This window comes from Amblyomma mixtum, chromosome 3 (genome assembly GCF_055824585.1).
Source record: "Amblyomma mixtum isolate Tamu chromosome 3, ASM5582458v1, whole genome shotgun sequence".
Lineage (NCBI taxonomy): Eukaryota > Metazoa > Arthropoda > Arachnida > Ixodida > Ixodidae > Amblyomma > Amblyomma mixtum.
In genome coordinates, this window is record NC_143014.1 from 71,153,695 (window position 1) to 71,179,598 (window position 25,904).

Here is a 25,904-nt window from a genome sequence, read left to right on the forward strand (position 1 = left end):
CGCGACGATAGGGGGTTCTGCTCTTGAATGTTGGCAGAATGCACTGCCTTTAGTGACCATTTCTACGAACTGCTTGCGTCCAACGCACGAAACAAGGCACTGGTGAAACGTTTTGGGCCATGCGCTCTCTCCTCGCTGTAGCGGAGTGCACGGAATATAAAACGTAGTTTTTGATGAAAACGCATACCTAGCCCCCACATACCATATATCCCATCTATCATGTGCTACGGGAATGTAAAGAAATGCAAATGTTGGCAGATTTTTTTGCACAAGCTGTGTAACCCTGAATTTGTGAAGGAGTCCACCTACCTCGTGTTTCGTGTCCTTCACGCTCGCTGCCGCTGGTCCCATTTTGATGTAAACGTGCTCTCGTCCGTAAAAATGATTCTGCCACTCTCCCACTGTCCAGGACCGATGCTCCTTTGCAAACAGCAGCCTTTTGATCCTGTTTTCTGAAGATATGAAGGGCTTAATCGCCGCCACACAACAACGAAGGCCACCCATGTGAAGGCGCTCGCGTACTACTACTACTTGTGTGCTGGCTGCGAGCCCCTGGTCGTTTCGTATTTCTTTTGCCGTCACCTTCGGGTTCCATCTCGCTGCTCCAACTATACGCTCGTCGTCAGAGTCGGTAGTCACCTTCGGTCGGTGTCCTCTGGGCAGATTTGCCAAGCGAGCATCCGTCCGGAAAGCCCGCACAATCCTACGCACCGACGAGCGGGGGCGTCCAGTCAAATCGGCAATTTTTTGCTGCGGTAAACCTGCTGCAGACAGAGTCACAATCTACATCCGTTCCGAGATGGGTATGCCTGGCATTGCTGCTCGTGTCTGAAACGGAGGTGCGTCTTGTGTTCGCCATATATAGCTACCTGTGGCTCGGTTTCTGCTGACGTCAGTACGACCAACAATGCCGGGAGTTATCATTTCGAGGCTGAAATAAAGAAGGCAGTTTCTCGTCGGCTACTCCACAGGTGTTCGCACGAAATATGCTAGTCTTTTGTGCAGATGTTTATCATATCTACAACCGCACATAAGGAGCTATCTCGTGGCTGAATCCTGTGTCTTAATTGCACAGCATGTGTGCCGCATCGCCAAAAGGCGTGTAACGAGAGCGTCGTCTGCTCGCGCAGATCCGCAAGCAGACGACGCCGCAAAACGGGCAGTGCGCACCGCCGAACCATTTCGCTCGGCACATGAAGGCGCGCAAGCCTTGCAGCCACGCAGGCAGTGTGGTAAACCACAGGCCGGCTCGTTGGCGACCGGAAGGAGCAATTCTGCTTTGTAGATGTTCTCCCCCTCGCGCTATACCACAATGCAGCACCTTGGTTCCATGAGCATCCACGGGCGGCGCTGCATGCAGCGACGGCCACGCGCTCCGAGTATCCTATTTCAATCCGTGAGTACTGTACATAATTCAATGTATTGCCTAAGCTGCTTTATATTCAGAATAGTGTGTAACTAGAGAGCTTTATTGATTAGTGCCAGGCAGTGATGGCTGCATCAGGCACGAATGTTGTGTAGTCGTCCTTTTAGTAGAATACAGTCGACGAACCGATTTTTCGGACTCTCTAGGGACCGCGAAAATGACCGACAAATCGGGCAGTGCGGAAAATCAATTTCACCGAAAAAATCACGAACTTATTACCAATATGCCAGAGGAAGTGGCAAGTTGTATTGCACTCATTCTAAAGCTCCTCATGACTACATTTCGCCGTGCAACATGCGCACGGACGACGGGCGGCAACCGCTTTCACGAGCTCGGCCTGGCTGTGCTGCCCTCAGCATGTCACTGATGAATTGCACGGGTTGGGACAAAGTCTAAACGGGAAAGCGAACATGCCGCTGCACCCGCAGGACGATGGGCCCGGAACGAGAGTGCGAAGATGGCGAAACAGTATGAACCGAGAAACAGAGAATTTTGTTTTGTTTGATCAAGTTTTCAATCTCTCCTGCAGTTTGAATTAATGAGGTTTCACTGTACACATCACCGTATAAACGCATGTAAGGGCCGCACCCGTGTATGGGCCGCACCCCGTTTTTCCGAAGGAAATGTTTAAAAAAAATAAATCCGTGTAAGGGCCACACCTGAACTTTCCATGAGCCAGGCGGGAATAGCCTTCTAAATGCACGCGCCTGGCCTCCGCGATCAGCTCCGGCTGCGAGCAACGGTGCGCTTGATCGCGGAGGCCACGCACGTGCACAGGAGCTTCCAAGTGCCGTCCACGGATGACGCCCGAGGTCTCTGTCATCATCATCATCAACTTTTTTCTCAGCCGTGATCTCCCGCTATCCACATCGGCATCACTATCGCCAGCTCCAGCCATTTGTTGCTTTTGTGGCGTCTTGGCTTGTTCACCACAGTTGCCGTAGTTGTGGTGGTTGTGGCTTTCGCATGCTGCAACCGGTAATTGCTGCTTTAGCATGATGGGAAAGCACCTTAGTAGCCACACGGCTGGGAGTTAGCTCTCGAACACGGCAAGTGGTGGCGGGCAGGAAATTCGACGTGGCTGAGGAGTGCATCCAATGATGGTGCAACCAAAAGGATGCAGTGAGAAACACAAGCTGCAAAAAATGCGCTTTCCAAGGCAAGCCGTGCGAGTTTCCCGAACTGGAAGAGGAGCTGCTCTCTTACGTGATGGAAGTGCAGAACAACGGCTACGCATTGACAGGGGACATGCTGCACGGCTTCTTGTGGGATGAGCGTGCACCAGAGTACAGCACCAGCTCACCGTCGAAATACTCCGCGAGTGACGATTGAACGTAGAATAAATGCCGCTCATTCCCTAATTGGTGTGTTTTTACTTACAAAAAAAATTTTTTTCACACATCGCGTGTATGGGCCGCACCCCGAAAATTGGCCCTCGAATCTGGAAATAAAAGTGCGGACCTTGTGAGGACCTTCTGTCGCGTCAAAAAGTCCGAAAAATTGGACGGCGGGGGGTTCAATCATCTGAAATTTCAAATGTCCTTATACATTCATTCTATGGGGCTCGTGGCGGTGCTGCGAATACGTCTGAAACATTGGGCATGTCCGAAAATTTGGGCGTCTGAAAATTCGGTTGTTGACTGTACTAGCAGCAGTTGCACGCAGTTGTCAGGGCGGACATGGTATACTTTGGCACTTTGGTAAAAATTTTGGGTTCTACAGAGGGCAGAGACAGCACAGAAAGAAAGCATTTCAAGTTCTATACCTCCTTTCAGTAATTAAACAAACTAGCAGTTTTTTCCCAATGCGGTGTATAGAGAAATAGCATTAATGTTGGGTGCAGACAGTTCGGTTCCATAGGAAGTTTTGTAATCAGTCTGGGGCCAAGTTTGAAGCAAGTTTCATTTCCATGTTAATCTGTTTTTAGAGGCATCAATGTGGCATTCAAGTGTGCTATCCTGCAAACATTTCCATTTCAAAGCCACCTTAGCGAAGTTATCTAAAGTGCCATGTTTTTGTAATTGTTTTGTGGCGCTAATTATACAAGTTATTCGGTATTATGCCTAATCACTTTGTGCCAAAGAGGTAACTTTTTCTCTTGGGTCTCCCTCATGTGACTGTAAGTGGCTTGCGTGCCAAAAATCTGTACTCTTTCATGCAATTAGGAGCAACGGCATCACCTGCAACAGCCCCTGATCCCACAAGAACTAAGCTTGATTCCATCAGCTTGGCCGGCGCTGCCTCAGCCAGCCGGTCAGTTTCCCAGTCGTCACTGGACACCGACGATGCTGTTCAGGTTCCTGTGGCAGCTAGTGCAGCCTTGAGTCTGGGTACTTCTGCCTTTGGAGGAAGCCTGAGCAATCTGCTGTTCTCCGAAAGTAGTGTGCCACCAGCCCCCACACCTGGAGAGTTGCTCATGGAGCACCACTCGGATTCGTACAAGGAGAGTCCACAGGAAGCTCGGCCACCTGTCAGGGCCCTGCCACCCCTCGCCAAACGCACAGTGGTTGCAGCCACTGCCACAGTGGCTTCCAGTGCTAATACTGAGGGCGAAGTGTTTACCCTGTCATCTCGATTGCCTGAAGCAGCAGATGGCAACCTCCAGCGCTGGGCTGTCCGGTCAGCTTCCATTCCCTGTGGTAAGACATTTCAAGTTTCGGCTGATGTTGTACCAGATCCCCGGTGATTCAAGTCGCTCAGGAAAAACAAAGCTTAACAGCTGGTGTCACACTGTGTCTCAGTGTCTTGTTCTCATGTTTATAAGCTGCTTCCTGAAGAGGAACAGCTAAATGAGCATGTTTTCCTTTGAGTATAGTGTCGTTGGCATTGTTGTATACCTTGTAGATGTTGTATGTTCTGTATTGTGAACAGCGCAGAGAATGTCACCTGGCCTTCATTTATTGTTTGTGTGTTTGTCTAGCTCACATTGCAGTTACTGTATGCACAAGTGCTGTTTGTTTTGCCTTATCTGAGTCTATGCGGCTGTGGCTATTGTAAAGTTTGTTTAATTTGCACATGGAACTTGACACCGTCACGTGTGTATGTGTATTTGTGTGTCTGTTTGTCTGGCCTACATCTGCTTGTACAACTTGTGTACATACAGTGTGCAAATCAGTTATGGGCGCTATGTTAAATGTGGCCAATGTCGGTTCTTCTTTATTGATTTACTCGTTTTATTTTAACATGGCGTATTGACAGAGTTTACTGATTAGATGTCATTCACCATCAAGTCTTGCAGTGGTTCTTTAGAGTAAGCATTGTTGCTTTAGGCTGAGGAATGCAGCATCTTTTTGTGCCACTTGGCATGAACTTCTAGTCGTGTTTAGCCTTCTGTCATGTTAATTGATCAGCATGTTTGAACAAATCACTCGTGAACACTGCCGTGTTTACTTGAACCTTTTTCTACAGTTGTAGTAGATATAGAAGTTCAGAACTGTTTTTTTATTCTCATATATTGCACTGAAATATCTCTTCAACAAGATTTAAGCTCCAGAAAAAGGGCAGCTATTAAGATTGGGCTGGCGTCGAATTGTACCAAACTGTGTCTTTAGCAGCTATTTACGAGGAGTGTTCACTTTGGCAGTAAATGCAGAAATGCAAGATATATTACGTGCTGTCAGTTCATAATTTCTGCATGCTCGACACAATGTTGTAAAATGGATACGACAATAATTATGTCACCACATAAGGCAGCTGTAATTTAATCCATCTTAAAGGCTGCTTATCTGACGTAACCTGTGCATATAGTTCTCCGTGATGTAACTTCAAGCTCATGCTTCAGTGCAGTGCATATCCCAAATTGTCCACTCATTTGGAAATATGCATGTGTGAAGCTTGTTAAGTGAAGTCTCAGTGTATACTAAACAGTGAGTATTGCAGGATGATTTGAGGCAGGTGCTGTGGGAGTTTGACTTAAAGAAAAAGTGGTGGTGTAATATACTTGCGCCTGTAATTGAGCCTTCTTGGAAACTTGTGTACAGTAAAGGCACAGTATGCCCAACTGTAGTTTAATGGAGCAGGCTTTAAGGCAGCAGTTACTGGATGTAGTTCATTATTTAGCTGTGTGTTTTTATAAACTGTAAACGGAATGATCACATATGTGTCAAAGGCAGGAGGCAATGCATAAAAATGCATTTTTTACTGCATGCCCTGAAGTAGTAACTTATTAGAAGAGGTGTAGTTTTGAGACACTTTCCACAGTTCTATGAGGTTTTTGCTGGTCAGTAAATAAAACTCTCTTGGGCAAGCAATGATGCACATAATGAAAACATTCCTATTCTGACTTGTGCTGTGAGTTTATATTTTTTACCGTGCATAGCAAGCTCTCTGCTCATGCTCATCCAACATTTGGTGCTGGCACCACAACAGGTAAAGAAAAGTTCAATTAAGCAACAAATATCTTCCACCACTTTAACTTATCTTGCATACGCTCATGGTGTCTGAGAACAATTGAACTCATTCATGAATTGACTGCTGCATGACTTGCAAGATAAGGTGCTGCTCTGATAGTGGCATACCTTTCTATACATCATTTTTAGAAATGTTGCTTTCAAGACCCAACACCATTTGTGATCTAAACTACTGAAACTGAACATGTGGAATACATTGTCAAGGTCATCTGCTGAAGCCCCATTAGTAACGAAGCAAAAATATTTTATTTAATTTTTTGTTCAAATTTGCCAGCAGTATACTTCATCTTTAATCCTTTTTTGCTGTGAGACGTCAGATTTCCTAGGATTAAAACCTTTGGTTTCATTGTAATGATTTTGTGTTAAAACATTTTTTAATGGTATTCAGTTTATAGAAATACTGAAAAAAAGAAAAACGTTTATTATAGAAATGGAGATAGTTTGGAAAGTGATTTTTAATCTCCACATTAAAGCATTGCTCTGTAGGATTTCCTGATTTTTTTTTTTTTTTTGCACTGCTGTTCTTTATGATCTCTGATTGCCACTGTGTTAAAGTCTGCAATTCCTAAACATTCAAGTGTGATCAGGGTTGAGACAAGTTGCATTCACGGTCTCACTGCTGTTCTGTTGTGTGTGGTAAGCTTAGTCCTCTTAGTCATGAATGTCATAAGCACCACCTGCTGTACAGATACATAATGTGCCGAGCAAATCAGTGGCCCAACAGTTTCTTTTCATTGCACTTCATTGTTGTTGATGGATACATGTGGTGTGTCTACAGTGTGAAATGTCTACTGCTGGAACATAGTTTCTAGTGGGTCATGTCTATCAGTCTGCATGTCTGCTGAGTCTCCTTTTGATGGACTGCATACGTGCTGCATATATTAAGGTGTACGCCATGCCTTTCACGTGCTGAAGTGTTAGACTTGCTCAGAACAAACGTGTTCATCAATAGGTGAGGTGGATATTGTTGATCTTGTTGCTTTTTATTCATTCTTGTAATGTGTGTCTAGAATGTGCGTCCATTGTTAAAGTCGTATAGCTTATTCTCATAGCTCTATTTTGCTGAAAACTGGTTCTCAGGCAAACGTAAGATTAACAGATATATGAAAAATATTTAGAAAATATATGAAAGTGCTTTTGTCTGCTCAGGCATGCCAGTGCTACAAGATATTTACAAGTTTTACAACCACAACTGCCCATTGTTTGACTGTTTTGCTTTAGTAATTTAAGTTTAATTTAAAGACCTATTTTTAATCATTGTGATTTACGACAGTGCTGTGTTTAGTGATATTTACGTGGACATAACACAAGCATATTTCTGTGTATAGATTGTGTAAAGACTGAAACTGAGACGCGCTGAGCTGAGCGTCCACTCGATTGCCTAGCCTTTGTTTTAATCCCACTTCCTCGTCTTCTCCCGCTCGCTTCTCCCATCTCTGCTTCATCTTTGTTGTCTCGGCATCACACTTGGCCACGACAGCGGACCTGAAAAGAAGAGACAGCACAGTCCTAATCAGTCTTGCAGATGAACGACCCTTTTCTTCAACCGCGACACGTGCACTTCGAAATTGTTTCTTCTCCGCCCATCCGAGCCTGCTTGAAACGCCGCAGTACACACACGCCACGTATTGTCACCTAATCGCTCAATGATTACGTAGGGCCCATCATATTTCGCGGTCTGCTTACGCCCTGTTGATTGTAGGCCGCGTCGCACCCAGACCTCGTCTCCAACTCTATAGCGAGGAGCTGGTCGATGTCGGCGGTCATAGTTGCGTTTTTCCCCCTCTTGCGCACGGGACGCTTTTCGGAGTTGATCTTCAGGTTCTGCACCTCCACCAACGACTTGAACTTTTGCGGCGTCAGCTTGTTCAGGATGCCCCTGTTACGGCTCGGGTAGCAGCATCCCACCGCTGCCACCAGTTATCGTAAGTCGTGGTAGTAGCATCCCACCGCTGCCACCAGTTATCATAAGTCGGGTAGCGTGACCAGTTGTTGCGTCTCCCTGGGGGCTCGTCCGGGATGAGGAAACGGTCTGAAGCTTCAGAGTTTGGGAAACGAAAAAACAAGCGGAAAAGAATTAAAAGTTTATAGCGTTGACCGACTGAATGAGCCTTGTCGCCAAGGTCCAGAGCGTTCGTTCTCACTTAGGGCGCTGCTTAAATACCCTAAGGCTCCGCCCCTTCACCAGGTGGCAATTCAACACGACACACAGATCGGCACAGCACGGAAGCACCTGGTGCAGAGTCCATGCGTGGGAATTGGCGAGGAGGAAACGCAAGTCTGCACCTCTTTCGCACTGCTGTGCAACACTACTGCTAGCAGCACGTGTCCATCGAACACAGGTGTGGCGTAGGCGAGCTGGCGCCGCGGCCGCATCTGCGCCGGCTTCCTCCGATTCGTTCCGGTTCCTCTCAGACATGGTGAATCCCTTCTTCCCTGTCGTCTGTCCATCGACGGTTGTTTCTTGCGGGGTACCGAAGGGAAGGTCGTTCGCAGCGTAGCTGAGCGTGGGAAGAACTCCACAAGCGACTTCCCAGCCAGTCATCCTTTTTTTGGTGGGGTCATCTTGGGGTCCAACGACCTTTCGAAATTTCCGCTACTGTTGCCGCCGCCGTGATCATCGCGAGCCGCAAGCTGAATCATAACACCCCGGACCCACTGGTACAGCTCCTCAGAGGCTGCATCCTCAGCCGCAACATCGGCGAGTGCCTTGTGGGAAGGTTTCCAGGCATTCTGCACTGCGTGCAGCTTGATGTCATGGTTGAGGGAGCTGGACAGGGTGATCACCTTCTTGGGCTTGTCCCCACCGCGCCCAGGCTGGTTCTGCCTTCGGCCAGGCACACTGCCTCCACCATCGCCGGCGGGTGGTCATGCTACACCGCTTCGAGCATAGAAAGGCATGAACAGGTGCGCAGGGTGAGCACTGCATCCCATGGGTTCATCAGGGCCACCTCCCACCGAGGACTGACCGCCACCCTGGTAGGGACCACCCAGGGGAAGGTGCTTGTGCTGAATGGCAGTGTCCTTGGTGACATCCAGGCTGGGCAAACCATAGGGCTTCTTCAACGACATGGGCTCCCCCTGGAGCATCAGCAGGAACTGCCGGTCGTACTGCTTGCGGCCTTTGGGGTTGACTGGACTCCACTGGTCCTCGCGATAGGTGTACTTGAGTGCGGGCCTTTTGGCATCGCCACTTTCCTTAGTGTTCGAGATGGACACTTTGTAACGAGTGGGTAACAGATGTGTTTAGGCTGGGAACGGATCTCCCTCATAGCCTGAGTTGTTTTGGGAGGTTAAACTCCAATAAACCAAACCTTTCTTTGAGGCAAATATCGGACATCGGGCGACAAAGTTTACGTGACGCAAACCTAACGGCAAACACCGCCGCAGCCGGTGAATTCACCAAGCCAAGTACTGCTGCTACAGGGCGGAACAAGAACGTCGCTAGAGTTTAGCACAACCTTAACACAGCAAATATATTCGTAGACGTTGTGGGCAGTGCCAGCGTCTACTGCAGTAAGCAGGAAACGCAATGTCAAAACGCTCACCATAAGGCCCTCACGCCTGGGTGAATCCATTCCAAACCTGAAATAAACACACGACTTCTTCTTGGCTGTCTTCCGGCCCTCCTTCCCGGCGGCCGCCACTGGTTCGCAGCAGCATGGCGGCAGAGTCTGTTCGGCGGCAGCGTCCACGGCAACCACGGCAGCAGCAGAGGCCCTCTGCTTGGCGGGCCGGCGTCCGTGGCATCGCCGGTCGCCCGCGGGTCTACAATGTGGTGGCTCCATCCTGTTGCTGGTAGGGCTGAGAGGCTCAGCTTTCGGATGCTCGTGCATGGAAGGACTAGGGGTGGTACGGCAAGAGCGGAGCTGCACCACGGCGTGGCTGATAGTGAGAGCCACGTCCCCGGACATGAGGTAGTCTGCACCCAAGACGAGGTCAGCAGGCAACTCCGCAAATACCAGGACGGCCACCAGGAGCTTGCTGCCAGCCTCAGTGCGGACGCAGATATCCACGGAACCCACGGGAACGGCGCTTCCACCCAATCCTTGCAGCGGCGACGAGGTCCATGGGTTGAGAGGGACTGGTGCATGACGTTGGAGCAAGGCTGTACGCTCAGCGCCGGTGTTGACGAGCGCAGGATTCTCCTCATCTACTGGTTTCCTTTCCCGAGATCCATGGACGTGTGGAGGGCGATGGAGTGCCCACTGAGTTAGGGGAACCCCGACTGCGGCCCACGGGGTGTTGAGCGCAGGATTCTCCTCATCTACTGGTGTCATTTCCCGAGATCCATGGACGTGTGGAGGGCGATGGAGTGCCCTCTGAGTTAGGGGAACCCCGACTGCGGCCCACGGGGTGTTGAGCATAGGATTCCCCTCACCTACTGGTGTCATTTCCCGAGATCCAAGGGCGTGTGGACGGCGATGGAGTGCACTGTAGTAATAGTAATAAAAGACCTTTATTCGACCATAATAAACCATAATTTATAGGCCTAGCATGTCGACCGCCTGGGCGACCAGAAGTCGCTGTTCTTCTTCCCCTTCAGTGCCAAGCCAGTCGAGCCAGGTGGTGATAGATAGAGAGGGTGGGGGGTAGGAACCCGACTGCTGAGCAGCCGGGCAATAGAAGAGGCAATGGGCCAGGTCCGCATAGATGCAGGGGCAGCTGGAACAGGAAGGGTCCGACCGATAGCGATAGAGAAAGAGGCGGGACGGGGTGATAACTGCATTCATTTGGATGTGCCGAAGAAGACGAGACTCCGGCACCGTGAGTGATGGATGAGGGGGAGGGTAAAGGCGTTTGTCGAGGCGGAGCTCAAAGTAGACCTCTTTTATGGTGCGGCGAAGGGTGAGTTTTCCACCGTCCTCCGAGGGCTTGGGCCAGGGGATCAACGGTGCCCGGAAAATTGTGTCACTCCGGCACCGTGAGTGATGGATGAGGGGGAGGGTAAAGGCGTTTGTCGAGGCGGAGCTCAAAGTAGACCTCTTTTATGGTGCGGCGAAGGGTGAGTTTTCCACCGTCCTCCGAGGGCTTGGGCCAGGGGATCAACGGTGCCCGGAAAAGTGTGTCGCGGGCGAGCTGATGGGCCAGCTCATTGCCGTTAATCCCTGAATGCCCAGGGACCCAGCAGAGGAAAACGATGGAAGGCTGCAGTGTGGAGACCGCTCGTTCGACCTCCTGTTGGAGAGAAGGAGTCAGGGTGCGTTTCTGTATGTGGTGTATAGTAGCTTGTGAGTCTGAATAGACTGTGTACTCTTGAAGAGGGGGATGGAGGGCAAATGACTGGAGGGCATGTGCAATAGCGAGGACCTCGAGGGGCAATGCGTCTGGAGGGTGTAGATACGGCCCGCTGGTGTGGGTTTCAGGAGCAGGGAGGTGTGGATGGTACAGGGCGTAGCTGCAGGAACCTCGAGGAGCCACGAAGGAGGCATCCGTGTAGGCTACACCCTGGATATCGAAGAGAGGGGAATGGTGCTGCGCGGCCGCATGACGACGGCCGGCGTGCAGGACGGGGGACATGTTGGTCGGGAGGGGGATACGAAGATTGGGAGCGGGGATGGGAATAGTAGAGGTAAACGGGGAGATTGAAATGGGCGAGATACCCGCTTGAGTCAATAACCACTGACCCTGACGGATAAGGGAAAGCCGGGCAAGCTGCGAGTCACGATGGAGACTGAGAAGAGAACGAAGAGGATGAAAGAGGCCTGTGGCAAAGAGCTTAGTGGTAGAGGTAGTGATAGGAAGGTTGAGAGCTGCCTTGTAGAGGCTCACAAGGGCAGTCTCGAGAGCGTTAAGTTGAGTCTGAGTGAAGGAAGCGTAGGGTGCAAATTACAAGACCTTGTTGAGGGCCAGCGCGTGGGTAACTCGGCCCGCGTGAGCCTCGTGGAGACCTGAGTGTCGAGTGACCACACGCCGCAGGAGGTGAGTTACCGAGTGGCAGGTGGTGACAGCGCGGTGGAGGGCTTGCATGTTCTTGGCCGCATGCAAAGGGGAGCCAATAACTTTGCACTGTGTGACGACAGAAATTGGAGAGCCAGAAAGGTGGAGAGAGACGAAGTGGTTGTGTGAGCACTAATAGGAGGAATGATTGAAAAGGAGAAGCTCGGATTTCTCAGGAGCAGGAGAGAGGCCAGCGGTGGTGAGAAAGGAGGCGATGAGATCTAGGCCACATTGCAGGGTGTCCTGTACGTGACCGGGAGAGCCCGATGAACACCAGAGAGTGATGTCATCGGCGTAAAATATATGATGCAGGTCGGGAATTTCAGCTAGCTGGGAGGCGAGTGGGGCCATAGCGATATTGAAAAGGGTAGGAGAGAGAACAGCACCTTGAGGAGTGCCACGGGTGAGGTGGTGTGGGTCAGACAAGTGGGTGTCTACCCGAAAGTGAGCCACACGTTTAGAGAGGAATGAGCGGATATAAGAGTACATGCGGGAGCCACAGTCCAGAGAGGCGAGTTGAGAAAGGATGTGATCGTGGCAAACACAGTCAAAGGCCTTGCGAACATCGACGGTCACAAGTGCGTGAATTTGAGTGGGTATAGGGGACAGGAACGTTTGCTGGAGAATCAGAAACTTGTCCTGTGCGCAGACGCTGCGTCGGAAGCCAATGAGAGAATGGGGGAAGAACTCTCGTGCCTCAAGAAAATTAGAGAGGCGAGTCAGAGCCATTCGCTCAAGGGTCTTACCAACGCACGACGTCAGGGAGATTGGGCGGAGGTTAGAGAGAGAGGGAGGTTTGCCCGGCTTTGGAATCATAGAAATAAGGGAGGATGTCCAGGAGCTCGGCAAGCAGCCGCTCTCCCAGGCCTCATTGTAGGTTTTAAGGAGGAATTCTTTGGCGCAGTCAGGAAGGTTACGAAGTGTGGTGTATGTAATGGCATCCTCACCGGGAGCCGAGCGTGTAGAATTAGCAGCCAGAGCAGATTCGAGCTCCTGGAGAGTGAAGGAGTGGTCCAGATCGGGGTTAGGTCCACCTGAGTACGCCGGGTGGGAGGGTGCCAGAGGGGGCGGGAGGTAGAGAGAGGCGAGTTGATCAAAAACTTCGGAGGGAGTCCCCTGAGTGAGGGCTTTAGCTAGAGTGGGAGCAACGGCAGGCTTAGTGCCAAGGAGGGATTTAAAGAGAGACCATGCGGATCGCGAGTGCAATGCAGAGTCAAGGCCATCACAAAGAGCACTCCAACGAGAGTGCTCGAGGGAGGCGCAGTGGGCGACGATCTCGGCCCGCAGAGCAGTGATCTGGGAGGAAAGTTGGCATTGTGGGGTTGGGAGCGAAAGGAGCGTTGAAGGCTGGTCGGGACGCCAGCAAAAAGCTTCGGTTTGAGGAGCGCACGCATAGGCCCATGTAACATTCCGCACGCAGTGTCCTTGCTGCACGATAGCCTGCTCTAGATACCCAAAGGGGTGGTTGGGACGCCGCAGAGCATCTTCATAAAGGTTAGCGGTCAGTAAGTCGGTGTAGCCACGGCTGGAGTGCATCTGCCCTCCAATGAGGCCATGTCCCAAGATCCATCGGCGTGCTCAGGATGACGGCGTCATCCCGACCCCTACTGCGGCCCACGGGGTGTTGAGCGTAGTATTCTCCTCATCTACTCTTGCCATTTCCTGTAATCCAAGGGCATCTGGCGCGGGAGGTGTTGAGCAGAGGCTCCTGTTCATCTACTGGGGCCGGGTCCCAGGATTCTCCAGGCTGGTCGGGACGCCAGCAAAAAGCTTCGGTTTGAGGAGCGCACGCATAGGCCCATGTAACATTCCGCGCGCAGTGTCCTTGCTGCACGATAGCCTGCTCTAGATACCCAAAGGGGCGGTTGGGGCGCCGCAGAGCATCTTCATAAAGGTTAGCGGTCACTAAGTCGGTGTAGCCACGGCTGGAGTGCATCTGCCCTCCAGTGAGGCCATGTCCCAAGATCCATCGGCGTGTTCAGGATGACGGCGTCATCCCGACCCCTACTGCGGCCCACGGGGTGTTGAGCGTAGTATTCTCCTCATCTAATCTTGCCATTTCCTGTAATCCAAGGGCATGTGGACGGCGATGGAGTGCACTGTGATTAAGGTGAACACCGACTCTGGCGCAGGAGGTGTTGAGCAGAGGCTCCTGTTCATCTACTGGGGCCGGGTCCCAGGATTCTCCAGGCTGGTCGGGACGCCAGCAAAAAGCTTCGGTTTGAGGAGCGCACGCATAGGCCCATGTAACATTCCGCGCGCAGTGTCCTTGCTGCACGATAGCCTGCTCTGGATACCCAACGGGGCAGTTGGGACGCCGTAGAGCATCTTCATAAAGGTTAGCAGTCAATGTGGCCGGAATAGCCACGGCTGGAGTGCACCTGCCCTCCAATGAGGCCATGCCCCAAGATCCATCGGCGTGTTCAGGATGACGGCGTGCACTTCTTGGATGGGGAAAGACTGCCTGTGGCCCTTGGAAACTGCGGTTCCTCTACTGGGTCCAGGTCCCAGGATTTTGGAGGCTGGTAAGGACACCGGCAGAAAGCTTCGGTTTGAGGAGCACATGCGTCGGCCCATGTAGCATTGTGTGCGCAGGGTCCACGCTGCACGATAGCCATGTCCCAAGCGACAAGGAGCGACATGTCCCTAGAGAGCGGGAGAAGACGAGGAAGTGGGATTAAAACAAAGGGTAGGTAATCGAACGGATGCTCAGCTCAGCGCGTCTCTGTTTCAGTCTTTGCAATTGTGATATTTTTTTGGCTCTTATTGTTGATGAAGGAAATGTAGCGGCCTTTGATGAATCTCTGGGCTTAGTTTTGAGACATTGTGGGTAGCCATATTTTTGGATGCCATTTTTTGCCTCTCTGCGCTTCACTAATGTTGTGTAACAGCACGGCACCAGTGTCAAATAAAAAGTAACGTTTGCATGCTGCAACAACACTGCACCATCCTTCCTTAGAAGTGACCAGAACCAGGTGTGAAGTATGAAGTTGAGCATATTATGAAGCATTCTTTAAAAGAGGCAAATTGGCCAATGTCAATGCTCAAAGGGAATTGCCGGCAACAAGGGTGAAAATCACCAATCGTAGAGAATACATCTGGTATTCGTATTTTTGCTTGGTAACCGATATTGTTGGTTCTAGCCATCATGACTCCACCCTTCTTTATGTTTTGTGCAGCGTGCCTCACAACTAACTGCAAGTCGTATAATTGACACTATAATTTACACTGGAGATTAGTGTACCCATATTGAAACCGTTGTAATGACATTAAAAGGCATTTCTGGCCTGTTGACGACCAAATTTTTCTATTCAATAACAAACAACCGTATTTCTTATATTCTTCCATAAAATCTATATTGTTTTGCGGTGCCGGGCAATGTGGGCAAGTGAATTAAGTCTTGAGCTAGAACTGAGCAAATTAGTTATATCTAGAGTTCTGCGTTTTCGGTATTTATTTTTCTTTACATTGGGGGGTTATTTATTGGTGTTTATTTTTTCTCTTTGATTCAGTGTTTTCCAGTGTCGAACTTTAAGGCCGGAAAGAAATAGGTGTTTATAAGGGCTTGTGCTGTAAAGCGACTGTATAATTACTGGAGAAAATATGACGTACCTGACATTGCACAACTTTACTGAGAACACGTACCAAGCACTCTACTCCATGAATTAATGCATCAATGACTGAAAACAACTGAAATGCGACACTTTCACGAGCATGAAATCAATACCTAAATATTGAAAAAAATGAACATGTTCTATCGGGGTAAAAAGTAGTATACTCCACGTGGCGGGAGCCAGGGCAACAAAAAACTGCGTTGCAACATCATCTACAGGCGGGACCTGGGTTCGAAACAGCCAGTGCTTGACCTGTATTATCAGCAGATAAGTCGCTTGGCTCGTTTCAACGTTTCAGGCTTTAGCCTGCCAAAATGCCGCAGTTTTCCGTTGGTCCGGCTCCCGCCGCATGGAGTATACCCCTTTTGTCCCTGATAGTGCATTGGGAAAGATTGGTAAGCCATCAGAGCGCGCTCCTTGTGGCTCGGGAAGCGCAGGACAGAAAACTCGCATCCTACTTTTCGCTTGGCACGGAAATGGCAAGAAAATCAAGAGAAGCTTTTGACAAGAACGGTAAATTTTTTTCTGTGCATTCTCCAGAAGCTGCCAAGGCAAACTTCAGCAGGCGGAACATTATACAGTGAATATACTAAGAGCTCCTCTTTCAAAAATGGCAGGTCTGCAGAGCTCGCTACAGGCAAAAACAAGCCACTGAAGTCTTCTTTTGCTGTTGTTAGTTCCTGCTTCCTTGCTTCCTGACTGGGCCCAGCACGTGATACCAGAAGTCATTTCTCAAGAAATTAAAACTCAACAGAGAGTTCCTGTTTACAACGGCTTCCCATTTTGTCTGAACCTCAAGCGAGCGTTCACGGAAGCTGCGCACACATTTCCCTCGGACAACAAAGCTCATCGTGTCTAAGAGTATGTCAGTCGTCGCCCCAAATGCTTGGAAGGCACTGACTAGCAAGCATGGACTTTAGATGAATGATGATTGAGTACATGTGACAGACAAGCGCCTCCACAGACTCCAGGGATTTCACTGCGGGGATTATTGGCTGAATGTTCTCAGCCAAGCTATGCCGTCCACGAGCTGTTTTATTGTTCTCCAGCTGGGTGTAAGAATGTATTTAGGTGTTGCCACTGACCGCCCGCCAAGGTGGAGAATGTGCACAGTTAATGTTCGCCTTTAAATACTTGAGCCACAGTGGTGCGGGGGTGCTGCGGCATGTGGGCCAACCGGTTGCGGAACGACGGACGCAGCTAAGCGACATGCCCAGCTTTCAGTGGAGCTTCAAGCTGTCTGCTTGCTACCAGAGAGTAGCTCAATGCATGAACGTAAGGTTCTCTGCTTCTACGTTGTGGTGGTCACCATGCACGAATAAGTTCTACTAAAACTAGGCTTTTATGTTGCGGTTTGGTAACTCCCGCGGTGATCGTTGTGCAAGCTCCCGTGGTGGAGCATTCCGAGCTCGTGGACGGTCGTCGTGCAGGAAGAAAAAAAAAATAGCAGGGAGCATCACATGACATTTTTGAAGCCTAGTCATCAAAAAAATATAATGGAAAGCACCATGGGAAGGGGTCTCTCAGATGGCAAGGTAGCGGTAGCTCCTAGCCAGGTTTCACTTCGCTTGACGCCTGCGCTCCACATTTTTTGAGACGTGCCTCGGGTGCAGCCCATAGAAACTGAGACCACCTCGGCACGAATTCCGCCCTGGAGCCGTCAGTCAGGCACTGCACCAGTGCATGCACGTTCACTAACAAACACCACGAATCAAGCCATGGCTTGGAGTTCAGCAACTATGATTGCAGAAAAGGGCCCTGGGCGAGAGGAGGCAGCGGCGTTGGAGGAGGATGGCTTGTGGAGGCTGAGTGTGTGACGGCACGCTCACTCAGTTTCTTTTTTCCCTCCCATTCGGGTCCAAAAGCCCAACTCGCCGTGATTATGGATAATCCGTGCTTTGTACCCAACTGCAGTTCGGGCTAGCAGACTTGTGTTGACCGAATGCTGCTTTTCAAAGCACCTTCAATGCATGCTCACCTGGACTGGTTTGGTTTAATGTCAAGGGGTTTAACTTCTCAAAGCAACTCAGTTTTGAGAATGCCGTAGAGGAAGGCTGCAGATAATTTCGACCACCTGGGGTTCTTTAAAGGTGCACTGAAGAGGAATCTGAACTCGCCATTTTACCGCAGGAACTCTACCTACACGTTCCGAGCATTCGTAGAAACTTAGATTTATTGTCCTGTGTGACCGATTTCAATAATTTAAATCGGATTAAAGGCCCGGGCTCCCGCCGTTTTTTGAACTCGCCGCAGACGATAGGAGAAGTCAACTAACACGTGGAGTGCCTTTCAGGCAGTCGCGTGGCGGCCTCACTTTTATTTTGTTTTTTAGATTGTTGTGAATAAACAGATCCAGTCACAGGCTACATAGCCGCAAATTAGGCCCACGAAAATAGAAATGCGCCCGGTCTCTTTCCTTTCGTCGATCAGTACGTATCACTCCGCGGATGGCACAGCGGCAAGCTACCACGGTACTGGCCGAAAGGTTGGTTGACTCTTACCGACTGCGGCGAGTTCAAAAAAAGGCGGTAGTCGGGACGTTCAGTCCGATTTAGATTATGGAAATCTGCCGCACAGGACAATAATTCGGAGTTTCTAAAAATTTTCGGAACGTGGATCGAGTTCCCGCGGCAAAAAGACAAGTTCAGATTCCTGTTCGGTGACCCTTTAAAGAAGCCCTGAAAGGGGCTCTAATAATGTTGTGGTATGTAAGGATGTTAAAGGACAAATATTCTCCAGCAAGAATTTTTTTTAATGTGTTTTGTGAAAGCTGAGTTATCTGCAGAATTTTTGCGTTTTCGCCCCTTTCTCCTCGTCACTTTTGCCACGGCCGGTCTCGACGCGCACGCTCTTTCTTTGTATGAGGGGCAGTTGCTACCTACCGCCGCAACTCTCCGGAGGCGCTGCGAGCCAACCCTCTCGCAGAGGGTTAAAGTCTCTAAAGTAGTGACTTTAACCCTCTCTAGAGAGCCTACATGTCCATCTACAAGACGGAGGTGCGCAACATGTAGGCTCCCTAATCCTCTCACCCTCTCAGCTCGAGGGGAGCCGCTGAAATGTACCCTCAACCTAGCCTCGGCACGTGCTGGTTCAGTTACTTTGCACATATTGTGACGGACTAGAAGACGACGAAGCGGGCAGTGGCATGGGCAGCAGTGCACGTGGTAGGCTCGCAGCCATTAAATCATATTATCGCCATCGGTCATGTAGTCCTGTCTTCATCGCTTGTCGTCACGTAACATTTGGTGTAAGGTGCTGGGTACCTTCCTCATCCCGGTCCCGGAGCTTAGGAGCCTGCTGTCCACCGAGGTCCTCTGTGGAGTGCTCGCAGCTTCACACCTTCCGGCACTTCCCCAGCCTGCCAGGTATGCCCCAACGCCGCCGCTCTTCACCGCCCCGACCAGAAGACACCACGACCGCCGCAACTGCCCTGTGAACCCCCACTCACCGCCCACATGAGAACCCACATGAGAACCTAGAAGACCCAATGACCTACGACCCCACTGAACCGAGACCGCCGTCACTGGCCAGAGACCCCACTGACCACTCACTCACTCACACTTGATAAACAAGGACCCCAGCCCCTGCCGTTGGGTGCGTCCACGGGCCTCGGCGTTGACTTACGGAAACCGGTGGCTCCTTAGTCTTTGTGAACCTGGCTTCACCCGCTAATCATCTCTTTCATCGTGACTGCAAGCCCTTCATCTTCTCTTCTCTGTTCATACGTACTGCCATGCCCATCGTCGCGCCCTGCTTGTTGTCGTCTGTGCCATTCTTCTAGTTAGTGCGATCGCTCGGTGGCCCCGCGACGGACTAGAAGACGACGAAGCGGGCAGTGGCATGGGCAGGAGCAGGAGCGATATGCGTGTTTTGTAATGTTACCAATAAATTTTCAAACAATGTTTCCCTAACATAAACAATTAAACAACATAAATGTAATATTCTCGAAAACGATGAAGCAACCCTGCACGAGTATGCAGGCCCGCCAGTGTGGCGATACTCACTTTGGTCAATGCTTAGCAAGGACCAGCAATGAGGGCGACACCATCTCCACAGCACAACATGCAGCTCATACATAGTACACACCCACCTCCGAAAGGATGCAATGGACTCAAGCTTGTATACCCATGACTGAGGGGTGTACCATGAGTGATAGTGGCGAACGGGTAATAACCAAAGTTTTGGAACAAAATAATGAGGACGTGCACATAATTTATGGTGGGCACAATTTAAGAAGTTTAGTTGCAAGTTGAAGAAAATGTTCCCTGTACGAACAGTAGGAAAAGCTCTGGGTCCCAGTGCTTAAGAAAAATTTGTCATGTTGTTTTATAGTTGCAATTAAAACATTATATTAACTCTTGGTTGCTTGAGCCAACGTTTCGACAAGGGGACTTGTCTTTGTCCTGGCAGGGATTAAATAGGGCCTTCGCTCCGAGGAGGAAGGCCCCGGGGGTGGGGAAGGAAAGTGGTGTGAGAGGGGATGCGTGTCAGGAAGGGGAGGGAGGTGAACCTTGATTCGTTAAGCTGCAATAGTGGAAAAACTTATATCCGGGGGGTGTGTAATGAACAAAGGCTTTGAAGGGGCTGCGACGGGGGGAGGCGCTGTAGGACCTGAAAAACTCAGATAAGAGGATTAGTCAGCATGGTACAGGGAAATGAGAAGAAGGCAAACAACATAGGCTGGCACTGGAAGGAGGAGCATTTCCAAGGAAGTGGGGGGAATGGCTCGAGTTCAGAGAAAGCCAAAAGGTGGGGCGGAGGGGGTAACAGGAATGTCATGGTTTTCGAGAACTGATAGTAGGGGATTAGGAGAAAAAGAAAGAAAGAAAAAAAAAGGTGAACAAAGGGAGAGGGTGAGAAGGCCGGAAATGGGGTGGAAGATATGACGTGGGAAGAGTGCAAAGAGCGATAATATACTTATGCGAGGTTCCAGGAAATGGTCTGACCGCGTGCAAGACATTTGTTAATTTAAAATTTGAATTCAATTGAATTCGATTCTTCTTACTACCTTCAAGTATTTGGAACAAGCATGGGCACTCCCTTCGCACCCACCTACGCGAACATTTTTATGGGGCTACTAGAATCTAAACTTCTAAATTCATTTCTAAAAAAACCACTTATATACCTGCGTTACATAGACGACATTTTCATGATATGGGAGCATGGGGCTGAGACCCTGAAGGCATTCGTCACACATTTCAATTCATGCCACTGCAGCATTAAATTCACCTTCAACTCCTCGAAAACGCGTCAATTTCCTTGACACCACTGTCCATTTAGAAAATAGCAAGCTCAAAACCACACTTTACAGGAAGCCTACTGACCGACAACAATACTTAGATTTCACTAGCTATCATCCAAGACACTGCAAACAAGGTATATTCGTAGGACAGGCAACGAGACTAAGAAGAATATGTAGCGACGACGACGACTACCTGAAACACCTCCACTCACTAAAAAACACACTAATCATCAGAAACCATCCATAGACAACCCTTAATAATGCGTTCCAACGAGCAACCACTTTGAAACGAGATGTAGTTCTTAAAAAACGAACAAAAGCTAACAGTCAACGACCTCCTGCACTTATAACGAAATACTCAAACGCGCTTCCAAACATAAACAATATCCTGCGGAAATACCACCCCATTTTAACTAGTAACGACCGTCTCAAGAAAATATTTCCCGACGTACCAAGGGTAGCATACAGACACAACACAAACCTGAAGGACATCCTGGTGCATGCTAGGCTCGGTAAGAAACCACCACCGACAGTAACTTCATGCTCTCGACCTAGATGCAAGACATGCAAACATTTACAAAGGGACACTACGGTTAAAAGTACGGCAAGCGATTTCAGTTTCGATATAAAGACCAGTTTTGACTGCACATCGTCCAATATTATCTACATGCTCCAGTGCTCCTTCTGCCATAAACAATATATCGGAGAAACCGGGCAAACAATGAGTGCCAGATTAAACGGGCACCGGGCTAACACAACACGGAATGAACAGAAGGCAGTGTCGACCCATTTTAATCAACGCCATCACAAATTCGACGAACTCAAATTGTTCATTCTTCAGTCAGGCTTCAAATCGACTAGGGACAAAAAATACAGAGAAGCATTCCTAATCCACAAATTTAAAACACTGCGACCAACAGGGATTAACATGTCCAGAGGAAACCTGGAATCTCTCAGGTACATTCCATGGTTAGCATAATTTTAAATTAACAAATGTCTTGCACGCGGTCAGACCATTTCCTGGAACCTCGCATAAGTATATTATCGCTCTTTGCACTCTTCCCACGTCATATCTTCCACCCCATTTCCGGCCTTCTCACCCTCTCCCTTTGTTCACCTTTTTTTTTTCTTTCTTTCTTTTCTCCTAATCCCCTACTATCAGTTCTCGGAAACCATGACATTCCTGTTACCCCCTCCGCCCCACCTTTTGGCTTTCTCTGAACTCAAGCCATTCCCCCCCACTTCCTTGGAAATGCTCCTCCTTCCAGTGCCAGCCTATGTTGTTTGCCTTCTTCTCATTTCCCTGTACCACGCTGACTAATCCTCTTATCTGAGTTTTTCAGGTCCTACAGCGCCTCCCCCCGTCGCAGCCCCTTCAAAGCCTTTGTTCATTACACACCCCCCGGATATAAGTTTTTCCACTATTGCAGCTTAACGAATCAAGGTTCACCTCCCTCCCCTTCCTGACACGCATCCCCTCTCACACCACTTTCCTTCCCCACCCCCGGGGCCTTCCTCCTCGGAGTGAAGGCCCTATTTAATCCCTGCCAATGATGAACGCTTTGCCCAGACGAAGACAAGTCCCCTTGTCGAAACGTTGGCTCAAGCAACCTGAGGTTTTCCCCTCCCTTGTTCATTTTGTGATCAGTATCTATAATGCATTAAAGGTATACCGTAAAATGGGGTTACTTTGCGACAGATTTCGTACATTTTCATTCTCTCGCTGAACAATTATCAACATAAAGGCGAATGAATAGTGGCATAGCGTTGCTAAAACCTTCCCTCACACAACGGTATGTTCTACAAGTCCATATCGTTAATAGAAACGGCTATATTCAGGTTAAAAGCTGTCACAAAGTTGCCCCGTCATGTGGGGCAACTTTGTGACAACGTTGTTTTTGGCTGAATATGATTGGGAAATAAAGGGCTGGCATAAAATTACCCCATCAAAAGTTTATTTGTGTTTTTCTGCTCTGGCAGCATTACAGCTGTATTACAAATTATTCATACATGTACCTCCTCAATCAAGATGTTTTACCTCAAAGATGCCTCGCTTGCCTACCGGCCTAGGGGATTCAATTGTGTACAAAATTTCTTCTTTTGAGTACAAAATAGCGCCTTCGCGGTTTCGCCATCTCCAATTCTTTTTGGTCCTCTCCATAGTGCTGACGATGTACCCCTCGGATTAGACTTCCGTCACTCTTCCCGAGAAAAGTTGTTCTTCTAAGTTTACTACGACATTCATCCTTTCATTCATTATTACAGCGCAACGACGGTACAAAACAAGAGGGGGGGGAAAACAGCGCTGACTGTCAACTAATAATGAATGTGGGTAACCAAATCGCCCAAAATGTTGTATTATGGGACAGTCATCCCCCTTGAAGGTGCTTTCTCCAGAACCCGTACCACGGACCCTCACGACGTTGCTACAGTTTGGAATCACGGAAGTGGTAGGTGTGTCCGTTTCTGATAGGTTGTCAAGACTTTCGGAGAGTACCCCGAAATCACTTGTATCTCCTTCTGACTACCTTTTGTTGTCGTCGCATACTGACCATCTGAAGACGATTCGCTGTCACTGCTTTCTTCTGCACTGTCGTATTCAAGAGAAGACCTCTTCCTAGGTCGTCTAGCTCTGATACCGGAGGAAGAGCTACCCTTCTTTCCAGTTGTCGGTTTTTCCGCCCTGCTGGCTTCTTATAGTTCGGCAACCGACATGCTTTTCCCTTCTGGGACGTTGAGCATCTTTCTTGGTGGCCCGATTTCCAGTCACTTCTTTTCTTTTTTTATTTAATTCCTCCAAGAAGACATCCCCTACGACGTCTGTCATGGATTTCAAGCTTTCCTCGAGGACTGATTTAGGAAGCCATTGGAGAACCTCGGTCTTGTCCAGGGGGAAAATCCCGGTCTTCCGGCATCCTGACTTCAGGTTTGTTTTAATACTTTTGTCCAATTTGATCGTCATGTTTTTTAGTAGACCGGGCAATTCGTCCTTTGGCACGGATCTGCAGCGGCTTCCAGAGGTTGACTCTTTCCATTCCGCCAAAAGTGAACGCCAAATTATTTTCAGGCTATGAAAAACGGCGACATCGAGAGGCTTTAGTAGATGAGTTGCATTCGGTGGGAGCGCGATGAACTTTACATTCTTTTCTTCGCATAGACGAAGCACTTCAAGGCTGATGTGGGAACTCAAATTGTCCCCGATGAGAGCTTTTGGACCATCTTGCATATTCAATATGGGGAGCATAAGTGACATGAACCAGTCTTCGAAAACTTGACGATCAAACCAACCAGACTTCATTCGATTATATCAGGCCCTCTCTAGTCCATTTTATTTATTTATTTATTTATGCAAAATACCCCCAAAGGCCCTCATTTGAGGGTAATACATGGGGGGGGGTACAATAAAATTGGTTCACGGTTATAATAATGCACTAAAACAAAATAGAAATCACAAATATTAATGAAAAATAGGCATCCACAAAGAGTCGCAACAATGCACATAGCAGGAAAATTTGAGGAATAAATAATAGCACCGCAAGAAAAAGAAAGTACAAATCAAAAATATTAGATAAAAAGATGACAGAGGGGAAGAAAGTACGCTGAGAAAAAAAAAATCTTTTTAGTTGTTGAAACATGAGCGAATAAGGTGTTGGAACTTATTTAGGTCAGATTCTGTGGCAATGCCTGATTGTAAAGCGTTCCATTCGGTTATTGTGTGTGGCAAAAAAGAATAAGCATAATGGGATGACTGGCAGTTAATGCGTTTAACTTTGTCAGGATGATCACGATGTGGAAAGATAACTGGCGGTGGCTGAAAGAATTCACCATGAAGGGAAGGATGGTGATAAAGCTTATGGAAAACTGATAGCCAGGAAATTTTACGGCGCAGTTTTAATTTATCTAACTCGGCTTTAGACTTCAATGTCCATGTCAACCAAAGCTTTTCTGCTTGTAATTAACGTGAAGCGAAGCCAACTCTCGCGCAGCACTTCCACAAACCATAATCGAAGTACAGGCTTTTGATGCGTTTTGAAATTTTTTCTGGAGCTCCTGTTCTAGTTATCACTTTTTGGCTCCCTGGATTATCCTGTACATTTGTTTCGTCGTAGTTCTAAACGCTTTCGTCCTCCAGATGGCCAACAAACGTGTCAATCACTACTGCATCCGTTGAGGTCCTTGCATATATGTTTTTTGACACGCGTTCAGAGGATATCTGTGTGACGTTGCGTGAAAGAGTTTGCCTCTCCTTACCGGGAAAGTTGCCATCATTGAGAGCAGAATTTTCTTCCCGTTCGGTTGAAATACGCCTTCACTACACAACGCAAGTCAAACATTGTCATTGAGAAGCCAAATGAAGACACTGCGATTGCATGAGCAATCGACCTCTGCTCCTCCTCTTCCGTAAAAACAGGTTGACGACCGACTTTTTGAGCCGGTCGATCGACTAAACCCTGTTCGGTCCCACAAGGTGTTCCAATGAATATTGAACCTCAGAGGAAAAATAAACAACACATATGACATAGGTAACGGTAATGCGCAGGTAAGGACCTAAAAACAAGAAAAAGAATCATGTTTTAATAGTACTCACGAACCTTTGAGTGAGCCCTCAATGACAATTTCTTTGAAAAGACCAATTGAACGGCATTATTCAACGTTTCTTGGGTATAATTTTGGTACGGCCGTGCACCAAGCTTCCTTTTATAACTCCTCATCTCTCTTAAACGCTGCAAAATCAACAAAACAACATCAACTCCGTATCTACATTTCAGTAAACAAACATGACTTGATCAGAAGCGACGTAGGAGGGCATGGAGGAAGCCTTCCTCCCTAGATCCATGGCTAGATCGCTCGTGACGTGACACGCACAGTCATGGAGGAAAGAAGTTCTTGGCAAGGGATGGAGACACGCGCGTGTCACCAGCCAGGTAGGGGGGCTATAGGCCTCTTGCGCTGGAGTTTGAGGTAACGTGGCGGCGCCTGGTTGCAGCAAGGAAAAGCTGGCTGGGTAGTACCAGGTTGGGTAGTAGTGAGCCCTGGCTGTGGCGGCGCACCTTTATACAAGGGCGTCCGCAGAATTTTTTGCAGGGGGGGGCCCCATTGGTTGTTGGCGCCGGAGGGGGGGGGGGGGTATGTTCGTAGCAAAAAGGCACTATTTGCGGAGTAAATTTATTTATTTATATACAAATAAAATAAATAAGTAAAATACACGCATGAAAGAAAAATTACAAACAGCAAATTAAAGCGAGGCTAGGAGAGATACATTGGAGTTTATC

The 25,904-nt window shown here is 48.7% G+C and overlaps 2 protein-coding genes across 3 annotated transcripts in view; one reads left to right on the plus strand and one right to left on the minus strand.

Moving 5' to 3' along the window:
- The window catches only part of LOC149350543 (uncharacterized), a 45,765-nt gene extending 31,317 nt beyond the window's left edge, over positions 1-14,448 (plus strand). The window contains exon 12 of the mRNA XM_089579599.1: positions 3,592-14,448. Coding sequence (XP_089435725.1) covers positions 3,592-4,112 — 521 coding nt within the window. The 3' untranslated portion in view covers positions 4,113-14,448. The remainder of the gene's footprint in view (positions 1-3,591) is intronic.
- LOC149350544 (uncharacterized) lies at positions 1,461-25,509 on the minus strand. 2 transcript variants are annotated; one of them, XM_089579598.1, is made up of 3 exons: positions 25,224-25,509; positions 9,384-14,421; positions 1,461-7,320 (listed from the first exon to the last, which is right to left on the minus strand). In XM_089579598.1, the coding sequence occupies exons 2-3, from the start codon at positions 10,314-10,316 to the stop codon at positions 7,297-7,299; spliced, it is 957 nt and encodes a 318-aa protein (XP_089435724.1). In that variant the 5' UTR covers positions 10,317-14,421; positions 25,224-25,509; the 3' UTR covers positions 1,461-7,296. The 2 variants fall into 2 exon arrangements, with proteins under 2 accessions (XP_089435724.1, XP_089435723.1); XM_089579597.1 differs by having other exon boundaries at positions 1,461-14,421.
- Positions 25,510-25,904: the final 395 nt, after the last annotated feature.